This window comes from Balaenoptera borealis, assembly GCF_965194805.1.
Source record: "Balaenoptera borealis genome assembly, chromosome: 3".
Classification (NCBI taxonomy): Eukaryota; Metazoa; Chordata; class Mammalia; order Artiodactyla; family Balaenopteridae; genus Balaenoptera; species Balaenoptera borealis.
In genome coordinates, this window is record NC_138866.1 from 47,828,070 (window position 1) to 47,855,279 (window position 27,210).

The window sequence follows — 27,210 nt, forward strand, 5'->3', positions numbered from 1 at the left end:
CAAAGTTACTATTTGACTGAGTAATTCTACTCCTAGTTATATACCAAGAGAAAGAAAGAAAAGCTTATGAAAACTTCATAATAGCCAAAAGGTGGAAACAACCCAAATGCCCATCAATTGATGAATAGATTTTTAGAATGTCATAACTCTCCAATTACAATAGATGGTATGGATAAGGATAGTATTAAATTTAGGTTAATGGATGGTGAAATTTGCTATAATACTAATAAGGGTGCGAGTTTTTTGTCATGTTAATAAGATTAGGCGTGCTATTAATGAAATACCTTATGTAACTTCAGGCACTCAGAAGTGGAATGGAGATAGTCCTAGTTTTATGGTTAGGGCTATTGTTATTACTACTGATACTGTTGGATTAAAGATTTTTGTAATGGTTCATTGGCCGGAATATAATAGGTTAAGGAGAAAAGCTATTATATGTAATATTGATGTGGTAGCTTGTGTTAGAAAATATTTAGTGGACGCTTCTATAGCTCGTGGGTTGAACTTTTTTATCATGATGGGGATAATGGCTAATATTTCTTTCAAATCCGATTCAGATAAGTAGTCAGTGAGAGCTGGTTATTACAGTTATGGTCCCTGAGAGAATTGTTGTTAGGATGATAATAAAGATGATGGATTTTATTAGTACTGGAAGGATATAAACCAACATATTCGGGGTATGGGGCCAATAGCTCATTTAGCTGACCTTAGCATAGAATATAGTGTAATACGGTAGCACGAAGAATTTTGAATTCTTAAGGATAGGTTCAATTCCTGTGATTCTAGAAATAAGAAGGCTTAAACCTCTTTTATTTACTCTATCAAAGTAACTCTTTTATCAGACATATTTCTTATGTTTGTGGAGGGATGCTTGATGTTATAATAGGTAGTGAGACGTGCCATATGCATAGGGCTAGTGTTAGTGGTAAGAAGTTTGTTCACAGTAGATGTATTAACTGAGCATATTGGAATCGAGAGTAGGATGCTCAAAATCATAGGAAAGAAACTGTTAATAATAGTGTTTTTATAATAAAGTTTTGTGTATAGTTCTAATATGCGGGGGTTGTGGAATGCTCCTAGAAAGAGGATTGTTGTGAAAATGTTTATTATAATGGCATATTCTTTTTTTTTTTTTAATTTGTTTATTTATTTATTTATTTATTTATTTTTGGCTGTGTTGGGTCTTCGTTTCTGTGCGAGGGCTTTCTCCAGTTGCGGCGAGCGGGGGCCACTCTTCATCGCGGTGCGCAGGCCTCTCACTATCGTGGCCTCTCTTGCTGCGGAGCACAGGCTCCAGATGCGCAGGCTCAGTAGTTGTGGCTCACGGGCCCAGTTGCCCTGCGGCATGTGGGATCTTCCCAGACCAGGGCTCGAACCCGTGTCCCCTGCATTAGCGGGCAGATTCCTAACTACTGCGCCACCAGGGAAGCCCTATAATGGCATATTCTAAGAAAAATATAATGAATGGGCCTGCTCCATATTCTACATTGAAACCCGATATGAGTTCAGATTCTCCTTCTGTTGTTAGGTCAAAGGGGGCCTGGTTAGTTTCTGCTAGAGAGGAGATAAATCACAGCTAGGGGTCATGATAGGAAGATTATTCATAAATGTTCTTGTGTTGTGATGAGGGTCGAGAAAGTAAAAGTTCCATTTATTTAAAGGGCTGATAGAAGAATAATTGCTAGTATTACTTCATATGAAATTGTTTGTGCTACTGCTCGTAGGGCTGCAATTAATACATATTTTGGGTTGGAAGCCCATCCGGATCATAAGATGGAATATACGGTGAGGCTTGACATAGCTATTATAAATAACACCCCTAGATTTATATTAATGAGGGGATAAGGTATAGGTAGAGGAATTCATACGATTAGGGCTAGGGTTAGGGCTAGGATTGGTGCAATAATAAATATGGAAATGAAGGATGTAGCTGGTCATAATGGTTCTTTAATGAATAATTTGTGTCAGCAATAGGTTGTAATAGGCCATATGGTCCAAAGACATTTGGTCCTTTACAAAGTTGCATATAACCTAGAATTTTTCTTTCAATTAATGTGAGGAATGCCATGGCTAGGAGAATGGGGATAACGAGTATGAAGATGTTAATTATAAACATTTTGTTAGGGAGAGGATTTGAACCTCCAGTTATAAAGGTTTAAGTTTTACGCAATTACTGGGCTCTGCCACCTTAACAAACCCTGTTCTTGGGTAGTATTTTGTATATATTAATTAAATTAAGATTATATCATTAACTGATTTATCAGGTGCTTTTTGAAAGTGGGCCTTATTTCTCTTGTCCTTTTGAACTGAGAGAAATATATAATAGATAGGAACCGACCTGGATTACTCCGGTCTGAACTTAGGTCACGTAGGACTTTAATCATTGAACAAATGAACCTTTAATAGAGGTTACACCATTGGGGTGTCTGGATCCAACATCGAGATCGTAAACCCTATTGTTGATATGAACTCTAGAAGAGGATTGAGCTGTTACCCCTAGGCTAACTTGTTCCATTGATAAATTTTTGGATCAAGAAATGATATGTTTTGACTAGTAAGTCTAGACTTCAATCACTCAGAGCCTTTTTTGTTCTGTGAGCTCACTCCAACCAAAATTGTCAACCCATATAAAAATTTGTTATCCCTTAGTGGTTTAGTTAGTTTTTTGGGGGGTTAATTAAAGCTGCATAGGGTCTTCTCGTCTTATTTTATTATTCCCGCCTCTTCATGGGAAGGTCAGTTTCACTGATTGAAAGTAAGAGACAGTAAAACCCTCATGAGGCCATTCATACAAGTCCTTATTTAGAGAACAAATGATTATGCTACCTTTGCACGGCCAGGATACCATGGCCGTTTAACAGTTGTCACTGGGCCGGCAGTGCCTCTACTGCTAGTTATGCAAGAGGTGAGGTTTTTGGTAAACAGGCAGGGTTTATGTTTGCTGAGTTCCTTTTACTTTTTAAAATCTTTCCTTGAGTGCATGCCTGTGTTGGATTAACAGCTTACTTAATAAATAATTTAATGTTGCGTTGTGTTCATTTGCTGTTAATTATCAGTATAGTATTAGTTACTGATGTAAGCTTATGCAAGGAGAAATATTTCTTGTTACTCATATGAACATTATTGCCTCTATTGGTCAATAGACTAGTCCAGTATAAAGCTAGGAGTTGATTTGCTCATTATTGGTATTTAAGATAAAGTTATTGTTGAGCTTGAACGCTTTCTTAATTGGTGGCTGCTTTTAAGCCAACTATGGTGTTGTTTTTACTCTCTAGATAAGGTTGTATCCATTTCTAAAAAGCTGTACCTTTTTAGATTAACATTTAAAAATACATTAAAATTTATAACTTTTTTGGTAGTTTTTAAAGTTGAACTAAGATTCTTTTCCTGGACAACCAACTATCACCAGGCTCATTAGGCTTGTCACCTCTACTTATAAATCTTCTTATAAATCTTCTTATAATAAATCTACTTATTTTGCTACATAGATGAGTTTGTTCTAATAAACTGTTCATAAGTAGCTCATCTGGTTTCAGGATGTTTAACTTAAGTTCTCTTTGTTAAATGTTTACTAGTTAAATCATTATGCAAAATGTACAAGGGGTTAACTGCTTTTTGTTACTTTTAATGTTTCATCATTCCCTTACGGTAAGTTCTCTGTAGTGCCAGAGGATATTTTAAATTTCTATCCCCTATACTTTAAATGTTGAGTAAATGTTTTATTTAATTTGCTTATATTAGTAAAACTTGTGGGGGGTTGGCTAGATTTAGTTCAAAGTGTTCATAATTATGAAATCTCCTAGGGGTAAACTAGGTGCTTCTATGTAAGCTAGCTTTGATTTATCCAAACACACTTTCCAGTGTGCTTACCTTGTTATGACTTGTCTCCTCTCATATAATTAGTGTTTAGTAATAGATTGTAGGAAGCTATTGTAATACTTGAGGAAGGTGATGGGCAGTGTGTGCTTACTTCATGGCCTTATTCAGTTAAGCACTCTATTCTTAATTTGCTACTAAATCCTCCTTTGGTTTTTAGTTTTCATAAAAACCTACATGTAGTGAGAAATACATTCTTGAGATAGAAAATGTAGCCCGTTTCTTTCCACTCCATAGGTTACACCTTGACCTAATGTTTTTATGTATAATTATGCTTACTTTTGTTCCTTTTTAGGGCTTGCTGAAGACGGCATATAGACTGAATTAGCCAGGGTTGGTGAGGTTTATTGGGGTTTATTGATTATAGAGCAGGCTCCTGTAGAAGCACTGCCAAGCCCTTTGAGTTTTAAGCTGCTGCTGGTAGTACTCTGGCGAATAATTTTGTTATAATAATTATTTGGGTTTAGGGCTAAGCATAGTGGGGTGTCTAATCCCAGTTTGGGTCTTAGCTGTCGTGTAATTAGAAAATACTAAAGTCACTTTCGCAGTCTATTTTTATTTTAGCTATGGCTTTTTACAGCTTAATTAAAATTTAACTTTATGTTACTCTTTAACCCGCTTTCCACTGAATTTCTATTAATTTGGGTTAATCGTTTGATCGTGGTGGCTGGCTCGAAATTTACCAACCCTAGTTAATATAACTTAGTTGAACTTTTGTTTATGACTTAATTTTAATCACTGCTGTTTCCCGTGGGTGTGTGGTTAAGCAAGGTGTTATGAGCTACTAGTATTAGTGGACTTGATGACAGGTCCTTTTAATGATTTAGAGGGCATTCTCACTGGGGCTCAGATGCTTGCATGTGTAATTTTATTAAAAACCAGTAGAAAGGCTAGGACCAAACCTATGTGTTTATGGAGTTGATAAACTCATCTAGGCATTTTCAGTGTCTTGCTTTAGGTTTTAAGCTACATTAACAAGTTGTGTTTATATTGTGAAGTAACATGTATATAGTTGTTTTGTATGATTTGTGCTAGATTTAGTATTAAAATTTTGATAAAAATGGTCCATAGATCTAGGGAGATGCCTGTCTATATAAATGGTAAATATCTAAGTAATTCATTGGTACGATTAGGGTTTATTTTCTAGGTATATCCTATTTTGAGCATTGTTTATGTTTGTTGGATAGATTAACTAAATTCTATGTATTTATATGTTTTTGCCTTGTTTGGGGGGTTTGGCAGGGCATTATAGGCATGTAGAGTATGGGATTTAGTGGGGCGTAAGGAGGGCTTGTTAAACAGGTTATTTACCTGTTCAATGTGTATGTGTATGTATATATGTATGTGTGTGTAATTTCCTTATGTCCTGTAGCCATTGACCGAATAACACCTTATGGTTGATGATGTTGGTAAATAATATTCAATTAAAGTCTGGCTACAGTTTATTTGACTGTGTTAAGACCTCAGATGGCCATAGCTGAGTCACAGCATCCCTATAAAAATTTAAAGATACCAAATGCATAAAACCACAGTTATGTGTGAGCGTGGGCTGATTAGTCATTAGTCCATCGAGATGTCTTATTTAAGAGGAAAGAGTGGGTGATTTTAGGTGAGTAAGAAGTAGGAACCAGATGTCTGATAAAGTTCATTAATAGAAACCCTCACAAGTTATGGGCCCAGAGCAAGAAGAGGGACACCTGCTAAGTGGGGTTGATAGTTTCACACAGCTTGCTGATTGATCTTGTGATCTAGTGGATATGATATGTATGTTGACTAGAATTGATTTGACTTAATGTACTGTGTACAATCAATAATATGTACTATGTATTAATAATGTACATGCTTATAAGTATGGGGTAAATAATGTATGATTATACATATCATGTATTATGTATGGTATGATGTATATGTACTTATTAATGTGGTAATACACATTATGCATGAAGTACATGGTAATTTATGGTAAAAAGAGGTTATTTTAATACTAAGATTGTACTTAGTAATCTTGTAAATGTCCCATAACAAATCTTCAGGGAATAGTTTAAATAGAATTTCAGCTTTGGGTGCTGATGGTGGAGCTGGAGCTTCTTCCTTGAGTCTTAGGGAGATGTGTTATTCTCCTTTTCTGGTTTACAAGACCAGGGTAATAGATATATTGATACTACAAAGACTCTTCATTTTAGGAGATTATTTTCAATGATGCCAGTTACTGGCATTAGTACTAGAATTAAAAAGAAATATAGAATGGATGCTAGTTGTCCGATAATAATGAAGGAGTGCTGTATGGGTTGTCCTCCAATTCATGTTAGTGTTAATACGTCTGCTACTAGTACTCAAAATACGCATTGACTGAGAGGTCGAAATGTTATGCTTCGTTGTTTGGATGTGTGAAGCATTGGGATAAATGCTAGAATTAAGATTGAAAAGATTAGGGCCATTACTCCTCCTAATTTTTTTTTTTTTTTTTTTACTCCTCCTAATTTATTAGGAATTGATTGTAGAATTGCATATGCAAATAGAAAATAATCACTCTGGCTTGGTATGAGGTGGTGTGTTGAGAAGGTTTGCTGGGGTGTAGTTGTCTGGGTTCCTAGTAAGTCGTGTGAAAATAGCACTAATATTAGTATTAGAATTATCAGTAAGGCATCTAGGATATCTTTGATTGTACGGTAGGGGTGAAATGGGATTTTGTCTATATCAGTTGAGATTCCAGTGGGGTTATTAGATCCTGTTTTGTGAAGGAATAGTAAGTGGACAGCTGCTAGTGCTGCAATGATAAATGGGAGAATAAAATGGAAGGTGAAGAATCGTGTAAGAGTTTCTTTATCTACTGAAAAGCCACCTCAGATTCATTTGACAGGGCTTGTGCCAATATATGGAATTGCTGAAAGGAGATTAGTAATAACTGTTGCCCCTCAGAATGATATTTGTCCTCAGGGTAAGACATAGCCTATGAATGCTATAGATATGACTGTAAATAGTAAGATGATTCCAATGTTTCATGTTTGTAAAAAGGTATAGGATCCATAATATAAGCCTTGTCCTACATGAATAAATAAGCAAATAAAAAATGTGGAGGCTCCATTTGCATGTAGATATCAGATAATTCATCCATAGTTTACATCTCGGCAGATATGTGTTACTTATGAAAAAGTAGTTATTGTGTCTGATGTATAATGTATTGCTAGGAATAAACCTGTCAAGATTTGTAGAATTAAACAAATGCCCAGTGGGGAGCCAAAATTTCAACATGATGAAATGTTTGATGGAGCTGGGAGGTCAATAATTGCGTTGTTAATAATTTTTATTAATGGGTGTGATTTTCGGATGTTGGTCATTAGTGTTCTTATAGTTGAATTAAAACGATGATTTTTCATTTCATTGGCCATGGTTAGATTCCATGTAAGAATAATGATAACATACATTGTATTTATTTTAAGTACTATTTTTGTAATTAGTTTTGTGGGCTTTTCTTCAAAACCTTCACCTATTTATGGTGGACTTGAATTGATTGTAGGTGGTGGTGTTGGTTGTGGGATTGTGTTGAATTTTGGTGGTTCACTTGGGGGTTTAATAGTATTTTTTATTTATTTAGGGGGAATATTAGTAGTATTTGGTTATACGACAGCTAATGGCTACTGAGAAGTATCCTGAAGTTTGAGTCTCTAATAAGACTGTTCTAGGTATATTTCTTTCAGGGTTGATGATAGAATTTTCAATAGTATTCTTTGTTTTAAAGGATGAGGAAGTGGAGATTGTATTTAAGTTTAATGGACTAGGGGACTGGGTAATTTATGATACAGGTGATTCTGGGTTTTTTGTGAAGAGCCTATAGGAATTGCAGTGCTGTATAGCTATGGTTCTTAATTGGTAATTGTTACTGGTTGATCATTACTTATTGGTGTTGTGGTTATTATAGAGGTTATCATGGTAATTAAATAGAATTATGCTCAGGGCAAGGGTGATGAGGAATGAAAGAAAATACAGTTTGATTAGGCCTTTTTGGTCTGACACTAGTATAGAAAATTTTGTTTGAATAAGGGAAGTAGTTTTTGGTAAGATACTTTCTAGTCAGATTAAATCTAGGAGACATGATGCTGATTTTTGACTTGTTGATAAATCTAAGTATGGTGGGAAGCGGTGTATAATAATGGGGAAATACCTAAGAGGTTGGAAAATTTGAAGAAGTTTGAGGGATATTTAAATTTTAAGTTTTGTGTAGTGAGGTTGATTTCAAATGCCAGAATAAAACCTAGGATGGTCACAGCAAAAGCAGTTAGTTTCAAGTAATCAGGTATAGTTATTTGTGGGATTGTCATTCGGGGAATTTTGCTGGAGGTAATGAATCCAGCAAAGATACTTATAGCTAATAAACGTTTAACAGAATTGATTAGCAGTGGGTTGTTTTCATTAATTAAAGTTAAAGTAGAAAAGCGAGGTTGTCCTAATAGTGCGAAGAAAATAATGCGAGTGCCATAGACAGCTGTAACGGATGTGGTGACGAGAGTTATTCGCTGGGCTCAGGCGTTGATGTACAACGTGTTAGCAGTGTCGATAATTAGTTCTTTAGAGTAGAAACCTGTGAGGAACGGTATTCCTGTCGGTGAGAGACTTCAGATAATGAGGGCCGCTGTGGTAAAAGGTATTGCTTTAAATAAAACCTCCTATCTTTCGAATGTCTTGTTCATCATGTAGGCTATGAATAATGGATCCAGAGCAAATAAACAGGATGGCCTTGAAAAAGGCGTGTGTGCAAACATGGAGAAATGCTAGATGAGGTTGGTTAATACCGATTATTACTATTATAAGGCCTAACTGGCTTGAAGTAGAGAAGGCAACAATTTTTTTGATGTCATTTTGGGTGAGAGTACATATTGCTGTAAATAATGTAGTTAGGTTTATCCAGGCATAATGTTATTGTTTGGGTAAATTTATTATTCTCTGTTAAAGGGTAAAAGCAGATAAGTAGGAAAATACCTGCTATAACTCTTGTGCTTGAGTGAAGCAGAGCTGAAACGGGAGGAGGGCCTTCTATTGCTGAGGGAATGGCTGGAGGCCAAATTGGGTGGATTTTCCAGCTGCAGCCAACACAAGTCCTATTAGAGGTAGGTTTGAGTGATTTCGGTTAAGTATCAAGATTTGTTGTATGTCTCATGAGTTTCAATTAAATAGAAATCATGCTGTGGATATAATAAGTCCAATGTCTGCAATGCGATTATATAAAATTGCTTGGAGAGCGGCTGTATTTGCATCTGCTTGTCCATATCATCACCTGATAAGTAGAAAAGATATACTTCCGACTCCTCATCCAATGAAAAGTTGTAAAAGATTGTTAGCAGTGATAAGAATTAATATTGTGATAAGAAAAAGGAGTATTTAAAGAATTGATTAATGTTAGGATCTGAGTGCATGTATCATATTGAAAATTCTATAATAGATCATGTGACAAATAATGCTACTGGCACAAATATTGAGAAATAGTCTATTTTGAAGCTAAGTGATAATTTAAGGGTTTGGATAGTAATTCAATGTCAGTTTAAGATAATTATGTCTTGACCTGTATGAATGAATATTATTGTTGGAATTAAGCTGGTGATAAAAGCATATGAGATAGTGGTTTTTTACGAAGGATGGTTATGTGTTACTTTTGTAGATGTTGGTGTTTCTTATTATAATTGGTATCATTAGGATAAATAGTGTAACTAGTGTGAAAGAGGTAAATAAGTTTATTACTTTTATTTGGAGTTGCACCAATTTTTTGGTTCCTAAGACCAATGGATAGCTATCCTTTAAAAGTTTGAAAAAGTCATACTGTTAGATATGGAAGCATGAATTAGCAATTCTTGCATACTTTTTCAGTAAATAAAAATATTTAGTCTTCTGTTACTAGATTCACAATCTAGTGTTTTTTTGAAACTGTATTTACAGTGCAAGGGCCCTGAAATGATTTTGGGGTTTAATGATAGGAGTAAGAGATGTAAAACGTGAAGGGGTTATGAGGGCATTTTCTCATGTGAATGATGGTGGGTATATTTGCCTCATTGTGTTACGATTAATATGTATAGTGAGTATAAGGTGGTAATTACTATGTTAATTCCTATGAGGATAATGGTGATATTTGATCATGAAAAGGATGTTACTACTACAAAGAGTTCTCCAATTAGATTGATAGTTAGGGGGTAGAGCTAGGTTTGTTAGGCTTGCTAGTAGTCATCATGTTGTTATTAATGGGAGGAATGTTTGTAGACCTCGGGCTACAATTATTGTTCTGCTGTAAATTCGTTTGTAATTTGAATTTGCTAGGCAGAATAATATGGATGGTGTGAGGCAGTGGGCAATTATTAGAGCAGTGGCTCCGGTATAACTTCAAGGTGTTTGGATAAGAATAACTACAATAACAAGTGCTATGTGACTGATGGAAGAATACGCGATAGGTGATTTTAGATCTGTTTGGCATAAACAAATTGAACTAGTTATAATCCTCATAGGAGAGTGTGAGAAAAGGGTATTCTATGAAATATATTAGTGGGTTTAGTATTGTTGTAATTCACAATATACCGTAGCCTCTGAGTTTTAGTAGTACAGCTGCAAGGACTATGGATCCTTACATTGGGGCTTCTACATGTGCTTCAGGTAATCAAAGGTGAAGGCCGTTGAGGAGTATTTTTACTATAAAGACTATCATACATGCTAGTCATATGAAAATGTTGGATCAGGAGTTGGCTATTGCTTGTGTTCGATATTGAAGTATTAGAAAATTTAGTGAGCCTGTGACATTTTGAATATGTATTAGTGCTACTAAGAGTGGAAGTGATTCTACTGGTGTATAAAATAAGAAAGTCCTGTGTTAAGACATTCTGTTTGATTTTACCCCATCGGGTAATGATAATAAGTGTTGGAACTAGTATTGCTTCAAATAAAATATAAAATAAGATTAATTCTGTGGCAGTGAATTTTATAATTAGGAATATTTTTAATGTAATTAACATGGTAATATATAATTTTTTTCGAGTTAATGATTCTTTGAGTAGGTGAAATTGGCTGGCTATTAATATTTATGGTAAGAGTCATGTTGTTAAAGTTAATAATGGTGCTGATAAGGAGCTGGAGAAAAAGAATTAGTGAAAAGTTGAGGCTATTGTCATTAAATTGATTAAGAAGAAAAAGGCTATGAGCTAATAAGCTATGGACTGTGGTATTAATTCAGATTATGTTCTTTGATAATTATGTTAGTGGTATTAGTATAATTGTAGGAATAATAACTTTTAACATTGGAGGAGATTAAGATTTTGTACATAATCAGTGCCATATGTGTTTGATACTATTACTAGTAGGGATAGTCCGAGTGTGGCTTCTCAAGCTGAGAATACTAGCAGAACAATTGGTATTATGCTGGCTAGGGCAAAATGTGTATTTAGGATTATTAGTGTTGCTATAATGAATAGTGATAATATTATGCCTTCAAGGCATGATAGTGAAGATATTAGGTGAGATCAATATATTAATAATTCTATGAGATACTGTAAATGTTATAATAATTATATACACTAAAAGCACTTGGCAATTATGAACTTAATCATAATCTAATGAGTTGAAATCATTTATTTTAGTTTAATTACCATATTCAGTTCATTCTAGTCCTTTTTGGGTTCATTCATTAGGCTAGGCTTATTGCTAGTAATAAAATTAGGAATAAAGCTATAATGAGTATTGTTTTTAGATTATTTGTCTGAGATGCTCAGGGTAGGGGGTAAAAGAGCAATTTCTAAATCAAAAAGGAGGAATATAATGGCTACCAGGAAAAATTTTATGGAAAAAAGGTAGACGTGCTGATCCTATAAGGTCAAATCCGCACTCATAAGGACTTGTTTCTTCTGTGTAAATATTTAATTGGGGAAGTCAGAATGTGATAAATACAAGTAGTGAGGCTAGTGCTATGTTTGTAATTAATGTCAATATTAGAGTTATTCTTTTCCGGATTCTGCTGAAGCCAATTGACTGTAAGTCAACTGTACTATTTAATACTAAAAGAATAAGATCCTCATCAATAAGTGGATACATAAAGGAATAGTCATACTCCATCTACAGAATGTCAATATCAGGCAGTGGCTTTGAAGTTGAAATGGTGGTTAGATGTGAAGTGATATTTTAATTGATGTAAGAAGCAGACGATGGGATTTCTCTAGTGGCGCAGTGGTTAAGAATCCGCCTGCCAATGCAGGGGACACGGGTTCGAGCCCTGGTCCGGGAAGATCCCACATGCCGCGGAGCAACTAAGCCTGTGTGCCACAACTACTGAGCCTGCGCTCTAGAGCCTGCAAGCCACAACTACTTAAGCCCGTGTGCCTAGAGCCTGTGCTCCGCAACAAGAGAAGCCACCCCAATGAGAAGCCCACGCACCACAACAAAGAGTAGCCCTCGCTCGCCGCAATTAGAGAAAGCCCGCACACAGCAATGAAGACCCAACGCAGCCAAAAATAAATTAATTAATTAAAAAAAAAAAAAGAAGAAGCAGACAATAAGGAAGAGCCAATAGTTAACATGCAGTCTGTGGAATCCTGTAGCTATGAAGAAAGTTGACCTGTATACCCCATCTGAAATTGTAAAGGATGTTTCATAATATTCTGAGGCCTGTAGAAAAGTAAAATAAACACCTAGGGCGACTGTGATAAAAAAACCTTGCAGTATGTGTTTTCAGTTTCCTTCTATGAGGCTGTGGTGAGGTCAGATAGTGGACACCCCAGAGGCTAATAATACGGAGGTATTAAGAAGTAGTACTTCTAATGGATTTAGAGGACGGATGCCTGTTGGTGGTCGGCATCCCCCTAGTTCAGGTGTAGGGGCAAGGCTTGAGTGGTAGAAGGCTCAAAAAAAAAACTGGTAAAAAAGAGGACTTCTGAAATAATAAATAGAATTATTCCATATCAAAGTCCTTTTTGAACACTTGGTGTATGATGGCCTTGAAAAGTGTTTTCTCAGATGATGTCTTGTCATCACTGATATATTGATAAGGTGTTAGTTAGTAGGCCTAGTGCTAATAATAATGTTGAATTGAAGTGAAATCATATAATTAGGTCTGCTGTTATTAGAAGGACTGAGAGAGCTCCTGTAAGGGGTCGGGGACTGGGATTTACTATGTGATATGCATGAGTTTGGTGGGACATTATGTATTGTCATGTAGGTAAAGATTTGCTAGTAAGGTAAATGCATAAACTAGAATTATTGCAATGGTGAATTTGAGGATAGTAAGTAAGACAAGGATAGGAAATGTAATGAGAGCTGTGGTGGTGCTAATACTCAGCAATGCTAGAGTCGCTCTTCCAATTAAATGAATCAATAGGGGTCCTGCTGTGATGTTAGCTGTTAATAGTATGGCTAAAGCTGTTGGTTGAATGAATAAGCTAATAGTTTTGTTTTTTGTTTTTAAACTTTGTTCTCATAGAATTTTTTTTTTTAATTAATTTATTTTATTTATTTTTGGCTGTGTTGGGTCTTCGTTTCTGTGCGAGGGTTTTCTCCAGTTGCGGCGAGCGGGGGGCCACTCTTCATCGCGGTGCGCGGGCCTCTCATTATCGCGACCTCTCTTGTTGCGGAGCACAGGCTCCAGATGCGCAGGCTCAGTAGTTGTGGCTCACGGGCCTAGTTCTCCGCGGCATGTGGGATCTTCCCAGACCAGGGCTCGAACCCGTGTCCCCTGCATTGACAGGCAGACTCTCAACCACTGCGCCACCAGGGAAGCCCCAAGCTAATAGTTTTGATGACTGCTAGCATAGAAATAAGAGGAACCAGTGTTCCTTGTGGTAGAAAGTGAGCTAAGCATGCTTTTGTTTTCTGATGAAAGCCTGTAATTACTGTTCCTGCCCATAGAGAAACTGCTGTTCCTAATATTATTGTTATAATATTCCTAATATTATAAATTGCTATTAATATTATTGAGAGTTGTGTAGTAGTATAAATGAATGTGGTAATAGTCCTAATAGATTTGTTGATCGAATAAATAAGATAAGTGATGTAAGTATTAGTGCTCAGGTCTGTCCTTTGTGATTGTGAATAGTTATTATTTGTTTCAATGTGAGTTGAACTAATCATTGTTGAATAGAAATTATACAATGGTTAATTAGTTGATTAGGTGTTGGGAATAAAATACCTGGGAATATAATGATTAAGATAACAATAGGAAGTCCTATTATTGTTGGGGCAATGAAAGAGGCAAATAGATTTTCGTTCATTTTGTTTCTCAAGGGGTAGATTGTTTTTGTACTTTGGTAGACATCAATTCTGGATTTGAATAATAAGTATATTTTGAAATTTTTAGTTGGAATATAATAAATAGGACTAGAATTATTAATAGGATAGTAATAAATAATGTTGATGTGTCAAATTGTGGCATATCATGAAAGGGAGTTTTAACTCCCATTCTTTAACTTAAAAAGGTGAATGCTATTTAGCTTCTTAAGGAATTTATAATATTGATGAGGATCATTTTTCAAAGTATTTTAGTGGTACTAGTTCAAGGACAATGGGTATAAAACTATGATTTGATCCACAAATTTCTGAGCATTGTCCGTAATATAGACCTGGTTGTGGTGATATGAGAGTTGTTTGGTTTAGGCATCCTGGAATTGCCTCTGTTTTTACGCCTAGTAAAGGCACAGCTCATGAGTGTAAAATGTCTTCTGAGGAGGTTAGTATTCGGATTGTTATTTCTGTAGGTAAAACTCCTCCGTTGTCTACTTCTACTAGTCGTAATTCTCCTATTTTTAGATCTGATGTTGGAATTATATAGGAGTCAAAATTTAATTCTTCATAGTCTGTATATCATAGCTTCAGTACCATTGGTGTCCTATAGTCTTTACGGTAAGGGAAGGGTTATTTAGTCCAGCATGTAAAGCATTTGTAATGATGGCAGGGCAATTAGAATTAGGATAATGGCTGGTAAGATTGTCCAGACAGCTTCTACTTCTTGTGCATCTATTGTACTTGTATGTGTTAGTTTAGTTGTTAATATGAGTAAAATAATATAGAGGACCAAGGAGCTGATTAAAAATATGATTATTAACATATGATCATGAAAGTGTAGTAGTTCTTCTATAATGGGTGATGTTGCATCTTGAAAATCTAGGTGGAGAGGATACGCCATAGAGACATAAACATAAAACATAAAAAGGAATGAAGCACTGTTACATGGTACAATATGGATGAGCTTTGAAAGCATAATGCTAAGTGAAGGTAATGAGTCATGAAGGACAACATATTACATGATTCCATTTATGCAAAATATCCAGATAGGCAAATCTACGGAGTCAGAGAGTAGATTAGTGGTTGCCTAGGTTGGAGGCATAATAGTGGGATAGGGAGTTGATTGCTAAAAGGTACCAGGTTTCTTTTGGGGGGGATTAAAATTAAAATGTTCTAAAATTAATTGTGGTTGATGGTTAACACAACTCTGTGAATATATTAAAAACTAATCGCGCACTTGATGTTTTTCATTTTTTTCATTTCCATTTGCATGGAATGTGTACTTTAGATGGGCGAATTGCATGGTATGTGAACTATATCTCAATTTGAAAAAACAGTTGTGGAGAAAAAACCAAAACTCTAAAGCAGTGGTTCTTATACTTCAATCATCATCACCTGTGAAGCTTGATTAAAAATCTGGATACAAATGTTCTAGCTCTATCAAGGAACCACAGGACATGAGGAACTTTAAGTGCACATTATTAAGTGAAAGAAGCCAGTCTGAAAAGGCTTTGTACTGTGTGATTCTAGACTTTCTAGAAAAGGTAAAACTGTAGAGACAGTAAGTAGATCAGTGGTTGCCAGGGGCTCAGGGGGAGGAAGAGAGGGATGGATAGGTGGAGTACAGGGTATTTTCAGGGCAGGGAAACTATTCTGTATGATACAATAATGGTGGATACACATCATTATACATTTGTCAAAACCTATAGAACTGGACCACACAAAGGGTGTATGCCAATGTAAACTATGGATTTTAGTTAATAACAATACATCAATATTGGTTTATCAGTTATAACAAATGTACCACACTAATACACGATACTAATAACAGAGGAAACTGTGCAACTTGATGGGAGGTAGCTATGGAAACTGTACTTTCTGCTCAATTTTTTGGTAAACCTAAACCTGTTTAAAAAAAATAAAGTATGTTAATTTTTTAAAAATGTTCTAGGCAAGCCAGAGGATGAGCCTGGGAAGTCAGGGAACTCTACAGATGTGAAATGACCTTGTCAGATCAAGGGAGCATTTTAATTCTGAAAACCAGTAGGTAGTTTTCCCCTAGAAGAGGCACATGAGGAGAAAGAATGTTTCCCTTGTTCAGTTCTGTATTGATACTGCTGAGCCCAGAATCCATACCTCAGAGAGGTGAGTGTGTAACTGGTGAGTCTGTGCTTCACCACTGGAGCTGAGGACCCCTTAAGCCTCCTTGGGCTCATGTGCAGTGGTCACTTCAGCAGTATGATAACAGGAGATTAAGGTAAGAGGACAGGGCTCCTCCCTAGGATGTAGAGGTGATTCAAAATGCGAATGGGTTGGTGGGGGGGGGCGCAGCCATTGACTGTCTGAAGAAGGGATTATACGGTAGTGAATTAATAGTATAAAAATGTCAGCTGACTTTACAGGAACACGTACCTCAGAAGGAAGGAAAAGATCTCATGGAGAAATTTCAACAAAAACACCAGGGGAAAATGACCTTCACCTTTGAATGTCCAGTTCAGCTCTTCGCTGGGTGTAGGCGTCTGATCTGTAAGAAGAGTAGTTTATCAGGAGAGCCTCCCAGCCCTCAAGGTCTCATTCAGACTCTGGAATCATGTAAGGAAAAGACAGATCTCTGGGTGTATCTTTCCTAGAGACATACCCAGAGGGAGAAGTAGCAAAGGGTCAGAAAGCCAGCAAACTGGCCAGGTACCAAGCTGCTAATTTGCCTTTAGAATTGCATGATTTTTCCCTTCTACCCAGGTCAAATAATAATAAGTAGTAGTAGTAGTGCTAGTAGTAGCAAAGGACAGTCTTCTTGATGCCAAGCACTGTTCTAAGTACCTTGCATGAATTAACTCATTTAATCCCCACCACAACCCTACCCAGTAAGGGAATTATGACTCATTTTACAGAGACTGCGGTGTAGACATGAAGTAATCTGCCTGGTCACAGCTAGAAGTGTTGAGCTGGGACTCAAACCCAACGCCGGCTCCAGAGCCCACTCTTTCCCCCCAAAGGCACTGCGGCTCCACATTGACTCCACAGACCCCGGGACTGCCTCGTAATATAGACCAAACTTTAAAAGAAGGAACGTGGGGATTTACCCTTTGCGTTTCAACCCTGCTCATCCACCCCTACAGAAAACAGCCATACTGTTCATTCTACCCGAATAGGAGAAAAATGGGGAAGAAAGAAGAAAATTTATTAAAAGGAAAACAAAACACAACCTATTTTTTCTTTCCCCTCGCAGTGCATGGCAGTATCTTCTCAAGAGCCTTTGCATTTTTCTGGAGGGAGCAGTTATCCGGCTGGAATGCGCGCGAAACAACACAGCTGCCCCACCTGACATGGGAGCCCCTGGTTCAGTGTCCCGGGATTTAGAAGCAGTCTCCAGAACCTCCACAACCCTCCAGTCAGCCCCCTGCCCTCCCCAAGAGTTTGAGCTTCCAGTGCGGCTTGGCTGGTATTGGTGGGTTCACAGGACAGGATCCAGGAACGCTTCCTGCCTTTGCCCCCGCTCAGCTCTCCAGATGAGGAGCCTTTGGGCGGAGGGCCATGCGTTGAAGCTGAACGGACTGTTCCTTTAAGGAAAACCACTCTTTCCCTCTTGATTAAATGAGTAAATTAGTTCCAGATCCTCTGTCAGAGAGTCAAGCTGTTCAGAGGGTAAGGGTGAAATAGAAAATGTCTTAAGAAGGATACAGCTCTTCTTTACTTACTATAATAGGAGAAAAGCTAACTAGCCATAGAGAATGAATAACCAAACATTTTTAGAAATGGGTTTTTAATATAGTGTTGTTGGAAACCAAATTCTGAGCACAGGGCCTCAGGCTCAGAAAGGGTTGACACTTGGTTTAAAGCTGTGCTGTCACCGTCTTGAAACTCTTAATAATTTATGAACATAGAGTCCCACATTTTCGTTTTGCACTGGGCTCAGCAAATGATGTGGCCTTGCTGTCAGTGAAGTCTATTTTAAGTCAGCATGATGTAATTATGCACACTTTCTCCGCAATTTCAGGTACGCTAGTGTGTCCCGTCCAAGTTTGCCAATCAACTTTTGTGCTGCATGTTTTTTCTTTTTAATTTTTATTTATTTATTTATTTATTTATGGCTGTGTTGGGTCTTCGTTTCTGTGCGAGGGCTTTCTCTAGTTGCGGCAAGCGGGGGCCACTCTTCATCGCGATGCGCGGGCCTCTCACTATCGCTGCCTCTCTTGTTGCGGAGCACAGGCTCCAGACGCGCAGGCTCAGTAGTTGTGGCTCACGGGCCTAGTTGCTCCACGGCACGTGGGATCCTCCCGGACCAGGGCTCGAACCCGTGTCCCCTGCATTGGCAGGCAGATTCTCAACCACTGCGCCACCAGCGAAGCCCATTTTTTTTCTTTTAATGCCTCACCGGGTGGTAAACTCCTGACATTACGTATACTCACTAATCTCTGCTGAAGTGTGCCACGGTGAAGTTTTGATACTGGAAAGTACTGAACATGAGGGCTAAGCCACTAGTGTTTGTAAACGAAAACATTTCAAAGCTCACTTCTTCCTTTGACTGGGTACGTCAGGAATTGGTACAAAACCTTCTCCTAAAATGGAGAGGGAATAATGGGGGGCAATCAGGTTCTTGTCTCACGTGGGGCCTTCAGTGAGGATGCAACCCTGTCGTTCTCAACTGCAGCACACAGGGGACTGACTCAGGACCTTGGTCAATACGATCAAGTCAACCCTGCAACTACAACCCCAGTGCTGTGCTCCTGGGCCCGTCTGGCAAGAGAACCAGAGGGGGAGGGATGAGGGACGTCCAAGGATGTCTGCGTGATTTGGGGAGCGAGGCCTCTGCTGGCGTACTTCAGTTCCTCAGGTTTAAAAATGCTAGAGCCACTGTTGGTCCTGTTTTCTTGCAAAGATTCCGTTACTCCAGCCAGTGTCACTGAGGTGAACTGAGGATTAACCCATGGCCCTCCTTATTTTCAGGCCATAATGTGGGAATCAATGATAGGAGAATATTCCACCACGGGACCACACGTGGTGTTTCTTATAAAGCAATGATGGGAGTTTACCAGAAAGTGAAGGCGTCCCATCAGGGACTCGGCCAAGGCATCCCCATTCACAGCAGACTCATAGAGGAAACTGGAAGAGTCGTAACGTGGGCGGTGGGCTAGCACTGGGGAAATGACCAGGCATCCTAAGGACTGGAGGGAAGTCCATCTGTGAGGCAGGTGACAGCAGCAAGCACTTGGGTCTCGACTGGGAATTATGTGGGTGAGGCCCACCCACATGAGGTCAGGGGGTGGGGAGATGTGGGTGAGCTAGAGTGAAAGCAAAGGGAGTCCAGGAGGAGGTGGTACTGCCAAAGTCTATGGATGCCAAGCTGCTGTTTTCTAGGGCAGTGAGACAGCTGTGGAGGGCAAGGTAGGCTTGTGCCCCAAGCTGGCTGTTGAGACAGAAACCCGGGGACAGAAGTCAAGTTATCATGACTTAGATGGAGCCCCATTAGGAGCAGGGATGGCTTGAGGTAGAGCCCGGGAGGTTTGGGTGGGGCTCATGCAATCTTTTGAATCTAAGGTCAGAATTAATTCCCAGGACTGAGACAAAGCTAAAACTTCAAGCGAGAATGAACTCTGCCCGGCTGATGAGGAAGAAGGAACGCAGTCACTGGGGGCTAGGTGGGCTGGCCTGTGGTGGAGTTTCCTTTCACATACATTGAGTTGGGTTTTCTTTATTTTCTTCAGCAGTTCTAGCAGATATAAGCATTATTTTTATTCTCATTTTACACCTGAGGAATCGGAGAAGTAAATGGAAGTGCCCAAAGTTAATGGATTCATCCAGTCTGGGCAACTGGGGCTGTCTCCAGCGCCACCATCTCTGTGCTCTTGGCTTCGATTAGATGACTTCATGAAGTTCCTTTGGTGGTAGTTGTAGCAAAATGATGGAAAGCATGGGTGGGCTCTGCAGCCAGACTGCCCAACTTTTTGATGCATCCACCTCTTCTGGCTGTGTGACCTTGGGCAGGTTACTTGACCTCTCTGTGCTGCGGTAAAATGAAGATGATGATGATACCTTCCTCACGTTATAGACATGAGTATTTAATGGAATGACATATGTATGGGTTTAGAACAGTGCTAGGCACATAAGTGCTTAATACACATTACTGTTACACTCGATCTAGAAGTAAAGGTCTTTAGGGAAGATATCAGATGTTAACAGTCATCACTACCCAGTGGATGGATGGAGTCATGGCAAGGTTAATCCTAAAGAGTAAATACTGTGAAAGCCATTCCTATTTATTTGGTCTTAATAAATCTTTTTTTTAAAAAGCAAGATTTTCTCATTAATTGAATTTTGACCCATGGAATAGTGCACTTGGTGAGAGACTGCTCAATTAGGAGGCAGAAATTTTGGCTATAAGTCCTTGATGTACCACTTCCTGGCTTTGTGAGCTTGGGCAATTTTTCTAATGTCTCTCGCTTATTTTCCTTATCAGTGAAAATTACCAATAAAAGGAATGACAGCCTGCCTCACAGAATTATCTTGAGAAGGTAGAATGAAAGCACTTTTAAATAAAAGGATGCCATGTGTTGGATATTTTTATTCCCTGACACAAACCTGCTGTAAACAAGAAAAGGTTAGTAGTCTGCAGAGTAGGCAAGGGGAAGCCATTCTGGAATCGAAAACTGCTACGCAGATGATCTGCCCTCGCTTTGGATGTTAATAATTTAGTAAGGTCGCCAGGCGGGCCCCAGACAGACAGGTTCACAGACAGTTCCAAGGACTTGCCGATCTTCTTCCTTCTGTGCCGTTCTCTTTATGACAGCCAGATTGTGCTTTTGTTTTTTATTTTCTCTCTACCCATGCAGGGGACTCAGATCCCACCCCAGTGAATCCTTGCTATGACGGGAGTCACACATGTGCCACCACAGCTCGGTGCCATCCGGCGACAGGTGTACACTACACCTGCGAGTGTGCATCCGGGTACCAGGGAGATGGACGGAGTTGCGTGGGTAAGAGCTGTATGCGCTGTGTTCCCTCATGGAGTCCTCCAACATTATGTCCATAGAAGACAAGTGTCTGCTTTGTCATCTCCATGGATCAATGAGTTTAGCAGCTATTCATCTAAATACAGCTATTTAAAAACTAAGCATATTCTGGTTAGGTTTAAGAGGGTAGCTTGGAGGTGGGTATTTTGGGCTGGGACTCTGAAAATGGCTATTGTAATTCCTGAATATTTTACATTCTCAAATGTTGTCATTTTAAGATGGAATCAAGTATTTTTTACATTCATTAAAGAGTACATTTTCTGGTTACCTTCAGATTTCAGACATTCACCTATTTCTTTCACTTACTGTATCTCAAAAACAGTAGTGGAAATTTCTTTACATTTTAAGAGAAAAATCGTTACTTTGTGAGTTTTTCTTCTAAATGTTCAGAATTGTTTAAATGTTTAAAGAATTCTCAGAATATTTGTTCAAAACATATCTCCCTGGGGCTCATACTTGAATGACTTGAAATAAATGTTTATTTTTATGACGATTGGCAACATGCGTCCACATCTGGTGCTTAGCGTGCATTTCAACCCCTGTTGAGTCTACCAACCGTTAGTCCCATTGAAACCTCTTAAGGGTTAGAGAACATTGAGTTTGCAGACCTTGCACTTGTGGGGACTTTGGTTTATGCAGCCTTTTCTGTTCTTATTCCTTCTTAGATGTAAATGAATGTGCAACCAGCTTCCATCGCTGTGGCCCCAATTCTGTGTGTGTCAACTTGCTGGGAAGCTACAGGTGTGAGTGCCGGAGTGGTTATGAGTTTGCAGACGACCGGCACACCTGCGTCTGTGAGTGCCAAAACTGTGCCTCTTTTTAGCCAAAATCATGCTGAACCTTGCTCTTGGACTCATTACTGTTTCCACTTCCGTTATACAGAAGTTCTGTTGCATGGTTTTCTAGAAAACAGACAATTTATATTGAAATTACCCAAAGCTATGGCTCAGTTCAGCCCTGTTTGTTGGGGTTTTGTTTTTGTTTGGGTTTTTTTGTTGTTGTGTTGTTGTTGTTTTTCTCTAAATGGATATTTTTGGTGTAAGTTATGGAAGGATGTTCACCTCTGTCGGGATGGCTGTGTATCTTGGTGTTTGGCCCAATCATGTAACAAGACTATGAACTTTTCTAATACCAACAGGTCTAGATAGAGGTCAAATGTTTCTCAAATTAGAATGAAATGGATTTGTAATTCAAAGAGGCCTGTACCACTTGACTGGTCAAAGAGCTCCGTCTGTAATAAATATACCCTTTCTAGAATTCCAGAAAAATACTTGACCGAAGAGTGGATCCAGGGCTTCCCTGGTGGCGCAGTGGTTGAGAATCTGCCTGCCAATGCAGGGGACACGGGTTCAAGCCCTGGCTTGGGAAGATCCCACATGCTGCGGAACAACTAGGCCCGTGAGCCACAACTACTGAGCCTGCGCGTCTGGAGCCTGTGCTCCGCAACAAGAGAGGCTGCGATAGTGAGAGGCCCGCGCATCGCGATGAAGAGTGGCCCCCACTTGCCGCAACTAGAGAAAGCCCTCGCACAGAAATGAAGACCCAACACAGCCATAAATAAATAAATAAATAAATAAATAAAATTGGAAAAAAAAAAAAAGTGGATCCAAAAGAACTAGGATTCCAAATTCATCCCACTGTTAGAGCTAGATGATATTAGAGCCAACCCACTTTTCAATCCAGTGAGATGAAAAAGTAGCAGCGGTCACAGAGACGGTGTGTGTGTGTGTGTGTGTGTGTGTGTGTGTGTGTGTGTGTACGTGTACGCAGGCATGCAAAGCAGCAGTGCTCTGGGGAGTTATAAACTTTAATCAAGGACAGTTTTTTTTTTAAGCCATCAAGTGCTTGACTTTTTTTTTAAAAATTATTTATTTTTGACTGTGTTGGGTCTTCGTTTCTGTGCGAGGGCTTTCTCTAGTTGCGTCGAGCGGGGGCCACTCTTCATCGCGGTGCGCGGGCCTCTCACTATCGTGGCCTCTCTTGTTGCGGAGCACAGGCTCCAGACGCGCAGGCTCAGTAATTGTGGCTCACGGGCCTAGTTGCTCCGCGGCATGTGGGATCTTCCCAGACCAGGGCTCGAACCCGTGTCCCCTGCATCAGCAGGCAGATTCTCAGCCACTGCGCCACCAGGGAAGCCCCACCAAGGACAGTTTATGATGACTGATCTTCATGCCTAGTGTTAGAGCCACAAACCATGATCAGCACTTCTCAAATTTTAATATGCATACAAACCATCTAGGGATCTTGTTAAAATTCCTATTCTGATTCACTGGCTCCACGCTGGGGCCTGAGGACCTGCATTCCTTATAAGCCCCCAGATGTCTCGATGCTGTTGGTGTGCCGATCACACTGTGGAGAGCAGGGTTCACCCATTCGCAGGTCTGGGCTCTTGGACATCCTTGCCTTCTTCTCTTTTCAGTGATCGCCCCACCTTCCAACCCCTGTGAGGATGGCCGTCACAACTGTGCTCCCGCTGGCCAGGCCCAGTGCATTCACCATGGAGGCAACGCGTTCAGCTGCGCCTGCCTGCCTGGTTACGCTGGCGACGGGCACCAGTGCACCGGTGAGTAACTGTGGGCAGCCTCAGTGACTCTGAACGTTGCTTTGGATGCACATCCCCAGGGCCTCTCAGAAGCCTCTCCCTTCCTTTGACTCACACCTCTGTGGAACTGCCAAAAGAGAAAGAAAAGGTGTCCTTTCAGTCAGAAAGAGAGGCCGAGGGTGATTGCCCTGGGACCAGATTGTTGAGCATGTATGGTTGTCCTTGGAAGAGCCGTGCCTGGAGCAGTGGGGAGACCCTGCCAGCTTGTAGCTTTCTGTTCCCTGGAGCTAGTGTAGCCAGGAGGGATGTGGGGAAAGTCATATATCCTCCTGGGAGGAAGTCTCCATCCTTCAGTCTCTCTGGCTAATGGCTTAATTCAGCGCCTCCAGTCCTGCCTAATTTTTAGTTGCTATTCCCCTGCGTGAAGTGGTAATTTAAGCAATCTCTAAACATACATACAGTTCTTTCTGTGGAATTTATTCCCCTTCTTCTCTCTCTCTGGAAGGGGAGAGGGAGAGAGAGAGAGAAGAAATAAATCCACAGATATAAAAGGATATTAATGCATACCTAAGTACTCAAAGCTTTTCTCCCAGAAATCTAACTATCTTTAAGACTTCATACTGAATTTTATAAAATCACTAAACCAGAAAGCAGGACTAACTGTTCAAATTTAACTTAGAACTGTATGAGGTTGTTACTGAAAAACTAGGCATAACACTGATTATAAATGTTCATGAAACTGGGATTAGTAATACCTTAATATAGAGATCATTCAGTAAATCTACGTAATCACTAAAGATCTTCAAAACATCTGTCAGTAATGCACACAAATAATGGTTAAATGAGACACTGGGAATGAGAGGATGGTGGGAAAAGGGTTGGTTTTAGGAATATAAACCTAAAATGCAGGCTTTCCCTCTCTCATCAAATTGCTTCTTGCCTCTGCCCCCGTATACCTGGGCCCACTGAGCTGATTTGCTAAGAACAGCCTTGTAACTCCTGAGAGCTTCTTTTTTTTTTTTTTAATTTATATATTTAATTTATTTATTTTTGGCTGCGTTGGGTCTTCGTTGCTGTGCGCGGGCTTTCTCTAGTTGTGGCGAGCGGGGGCTACTCTTTGTTGTGGTGCACAGGCTTCTCATTGCGGTGGCTTCTCTTGTTGTGGAGCACAGGCTCTAGGCGCACAGGCTTCAGTAGTTGTGGCATGTGGGTTCAGTAGTTGTGGCTTGTGGACTCTAGAGCACAGGCTCAGTAGTTGTGGCTTGCGGGCTTAGTTGCTCTGTGGCACGTGGGATCTTCCTGGACCAGGGCTTGAACCCCTGTCCCCTGCATTGGCAGGCGGATTCTTAACCACTGCGCCACCAGGGAAGCCCCCTGGGAGCTTGTTAACTGATCGAATAGCTTGGCCCTGCCCTCCTCGCTAGATGTTTGATTCTCCTCCTCCTCCCTTTTCCCTTTGGTTTCAGCAGGACAGGCTGAGTGGACCAGCAGCCTGAAGCCATGCGTTATTGACAGAACAGACATGTCAGGGCAGCAAAGCCCCTCTACTCCTTTCCAGATGTGGGGTTTTTCGGGATTGTCTGAACCTGGCTCTTTAATGTTTCCACTTCTGCTGTACAGAAGCTCAGCTGTATGGTTTACTTTTGAAAACACAGTTTATATTGAAATGACCTAAAGCTATGGCTCAGTTCAACCCTGAGGTTTTTTTTCTTCTCCCTAAAAACACCCCCAGGTTTAGACAGAGCTCAGGTGCTTTTCAAGTTAGGATGAGGTAGATTTGTAAGTCACAGATGCTTGTCCCACTTGACCGGCCAGAGAGCTCCATGTGTAGTAGATACTCTGTACAGACAGAGGTACCCTCTAGGTCTGGAGGGAGGGGTGTCAGGTGACACACATAAACTTCTCATGTTTCTGCTAAGCCCCCGCAGTGGAAATACTGCTCTTTCCACCTCGTGGGACTCATCATTCAGTTCGATTTAACACACTACTGGCTCTCAGAAACGAGAACGCACAGAGGAAAAAATCTTGTCAGTAGAATTTCGTATTTAAACATCCGGCTGCTCAGGTCAGCAGAGATGGTGTTTTGAAAGTATTTCATTCCTTAGGTCTTTGGTTTAAAACAAAGAAGTTGAAATTATTGCAGCTGAGATGTGATGAGTGTTAAAATCAGAATGTTAATGTACGTGAGCTTCTTGTCCTAACCCCTTCTAGAATCATTCTCTCTCCCTTCTTTTAACTTCTGCTTGTCCTGTAGGACTTGGGTTACATTTTGGGGTCATATTAGGATCCTGATATTAGCTACTTTTCCATGCTGGGAGTTTTATAGGGCTGTCATTCTTTGTTATTATTGTCTTCTTGCTGATTTCTGCCATTTTCAGTTGTCCCTGTTTTATCTCTGGTTCTCTATTTTTGAGATTCTCTCTGGAACCCACAAACTTAAAAATAGGCCAAGCCCATCCATTGCTTCCCCAGTGTATTAGTGATCTACTGCAGCATAACCAATTCCCCCAAAACATAGCAGCTTAAAACAGTACACATTATTATTCTCAGTATGGTCTAGTTAGGGGGTCTCTGTCAGACCTGGGGCCTCGTCTGAAGGCCCAGGTGGGGAAAGAGCCTCACGTGGTTATTGGCAGGATTCAGTTCCCCAAGGACTATCGGACTGAGAGCCTCGGGTCCCCGCTGGCTGTTGCCTGGAGGTGAGCTTTAGCTTCTTGCCACGAGGACCTCTCCTACAAAGTAGCTTCCTTCATCAAAGCCAGCAGCAGGAGGTCTGCCAGCAGGTTGGCAGTGATCACAAAAATGACATCCCTTCAATACTGCTTTAGTGTCTTGGTTGGAAGCAAGTTACTCAAAGGAAGGGGATTACATAAGACACTGAATATCAGGAGGAAGGGATCTTGGGGGACCATCTGAGAGGCTGCCTGCCATAGTCAGTTACCCTGTGGTTGCCGTCCAAGCTTCCAGACTGTGGGGTAGTAGAGAATGAATAGTCATTTTCCTAAAGACCTATGCTGTGCATAAATCAGGCTGGGCTAATCATGAAGGAGGCTTGCAGGATAAGTATGTAAATGTGTGTGTGTGTGCATTTTTAAAGGCATGTCACAGTGTGCGTGTGTCCCAGTGACCATAGCGATAGAGAAAAATAGAGATGAAGGCTCTATTTTGTGGAAAGTGTGCACACTTGAAACACACATTTGTTTTCACTCCATCAAACTAGCATTAAAAGGGTGTGTGGGTTTTTCTCTAGCCAGTTTGTTAAAAACCAGGTTCCCCGGGGAGGCCGCACTTGGCTTTGGGTTCTCGACCTAGTCTGAGTCACTAAGAGGAATTACTTTTGTGCAACTGAATGAAATCTTTCCAGCTCCCCTCAGTGGGGATTGATTTCAGCCCTGCATTGGTGTGAGCTGGATATTTCTCAGGCATGTTTGTCCCTGCAGATCTTGATGATCCTGCCGGGTGGAAAAGCAGAGTGTTTTGAACTGGGACCTTTCCTCACGTGTGAGTACTGGGTTACAGATGGCCCGTTACCCAGAGAAGGGC

The 27,210-nt window shown here is 40.0% G+C and overlaps 1 protein-coding gene across 1 annotated transcript in view; it reads left to right on the forward strand.

Annotated features, from left to right (window-relative positions):
* Nucleotides 1-27,210, forward strand: part of NID2 (nidogen 2) — an 80,633-nt gene that overhangs the window by 37,907 nt on the left and 15,516 nt on the right. Inside the window, 3 exon segments of the mRNA XM_082384800.1 lie at nucleotides 20,946-21,089; nucleotides 21,791-21,919; nucleotides 23,545-23,688. Coding sequence (XP_082240926.1) covers nucleotides 20,946-21,089; nucleotides 21,791-21,919; nucleotides 23,545-23,688 — 417 coding nt within the window.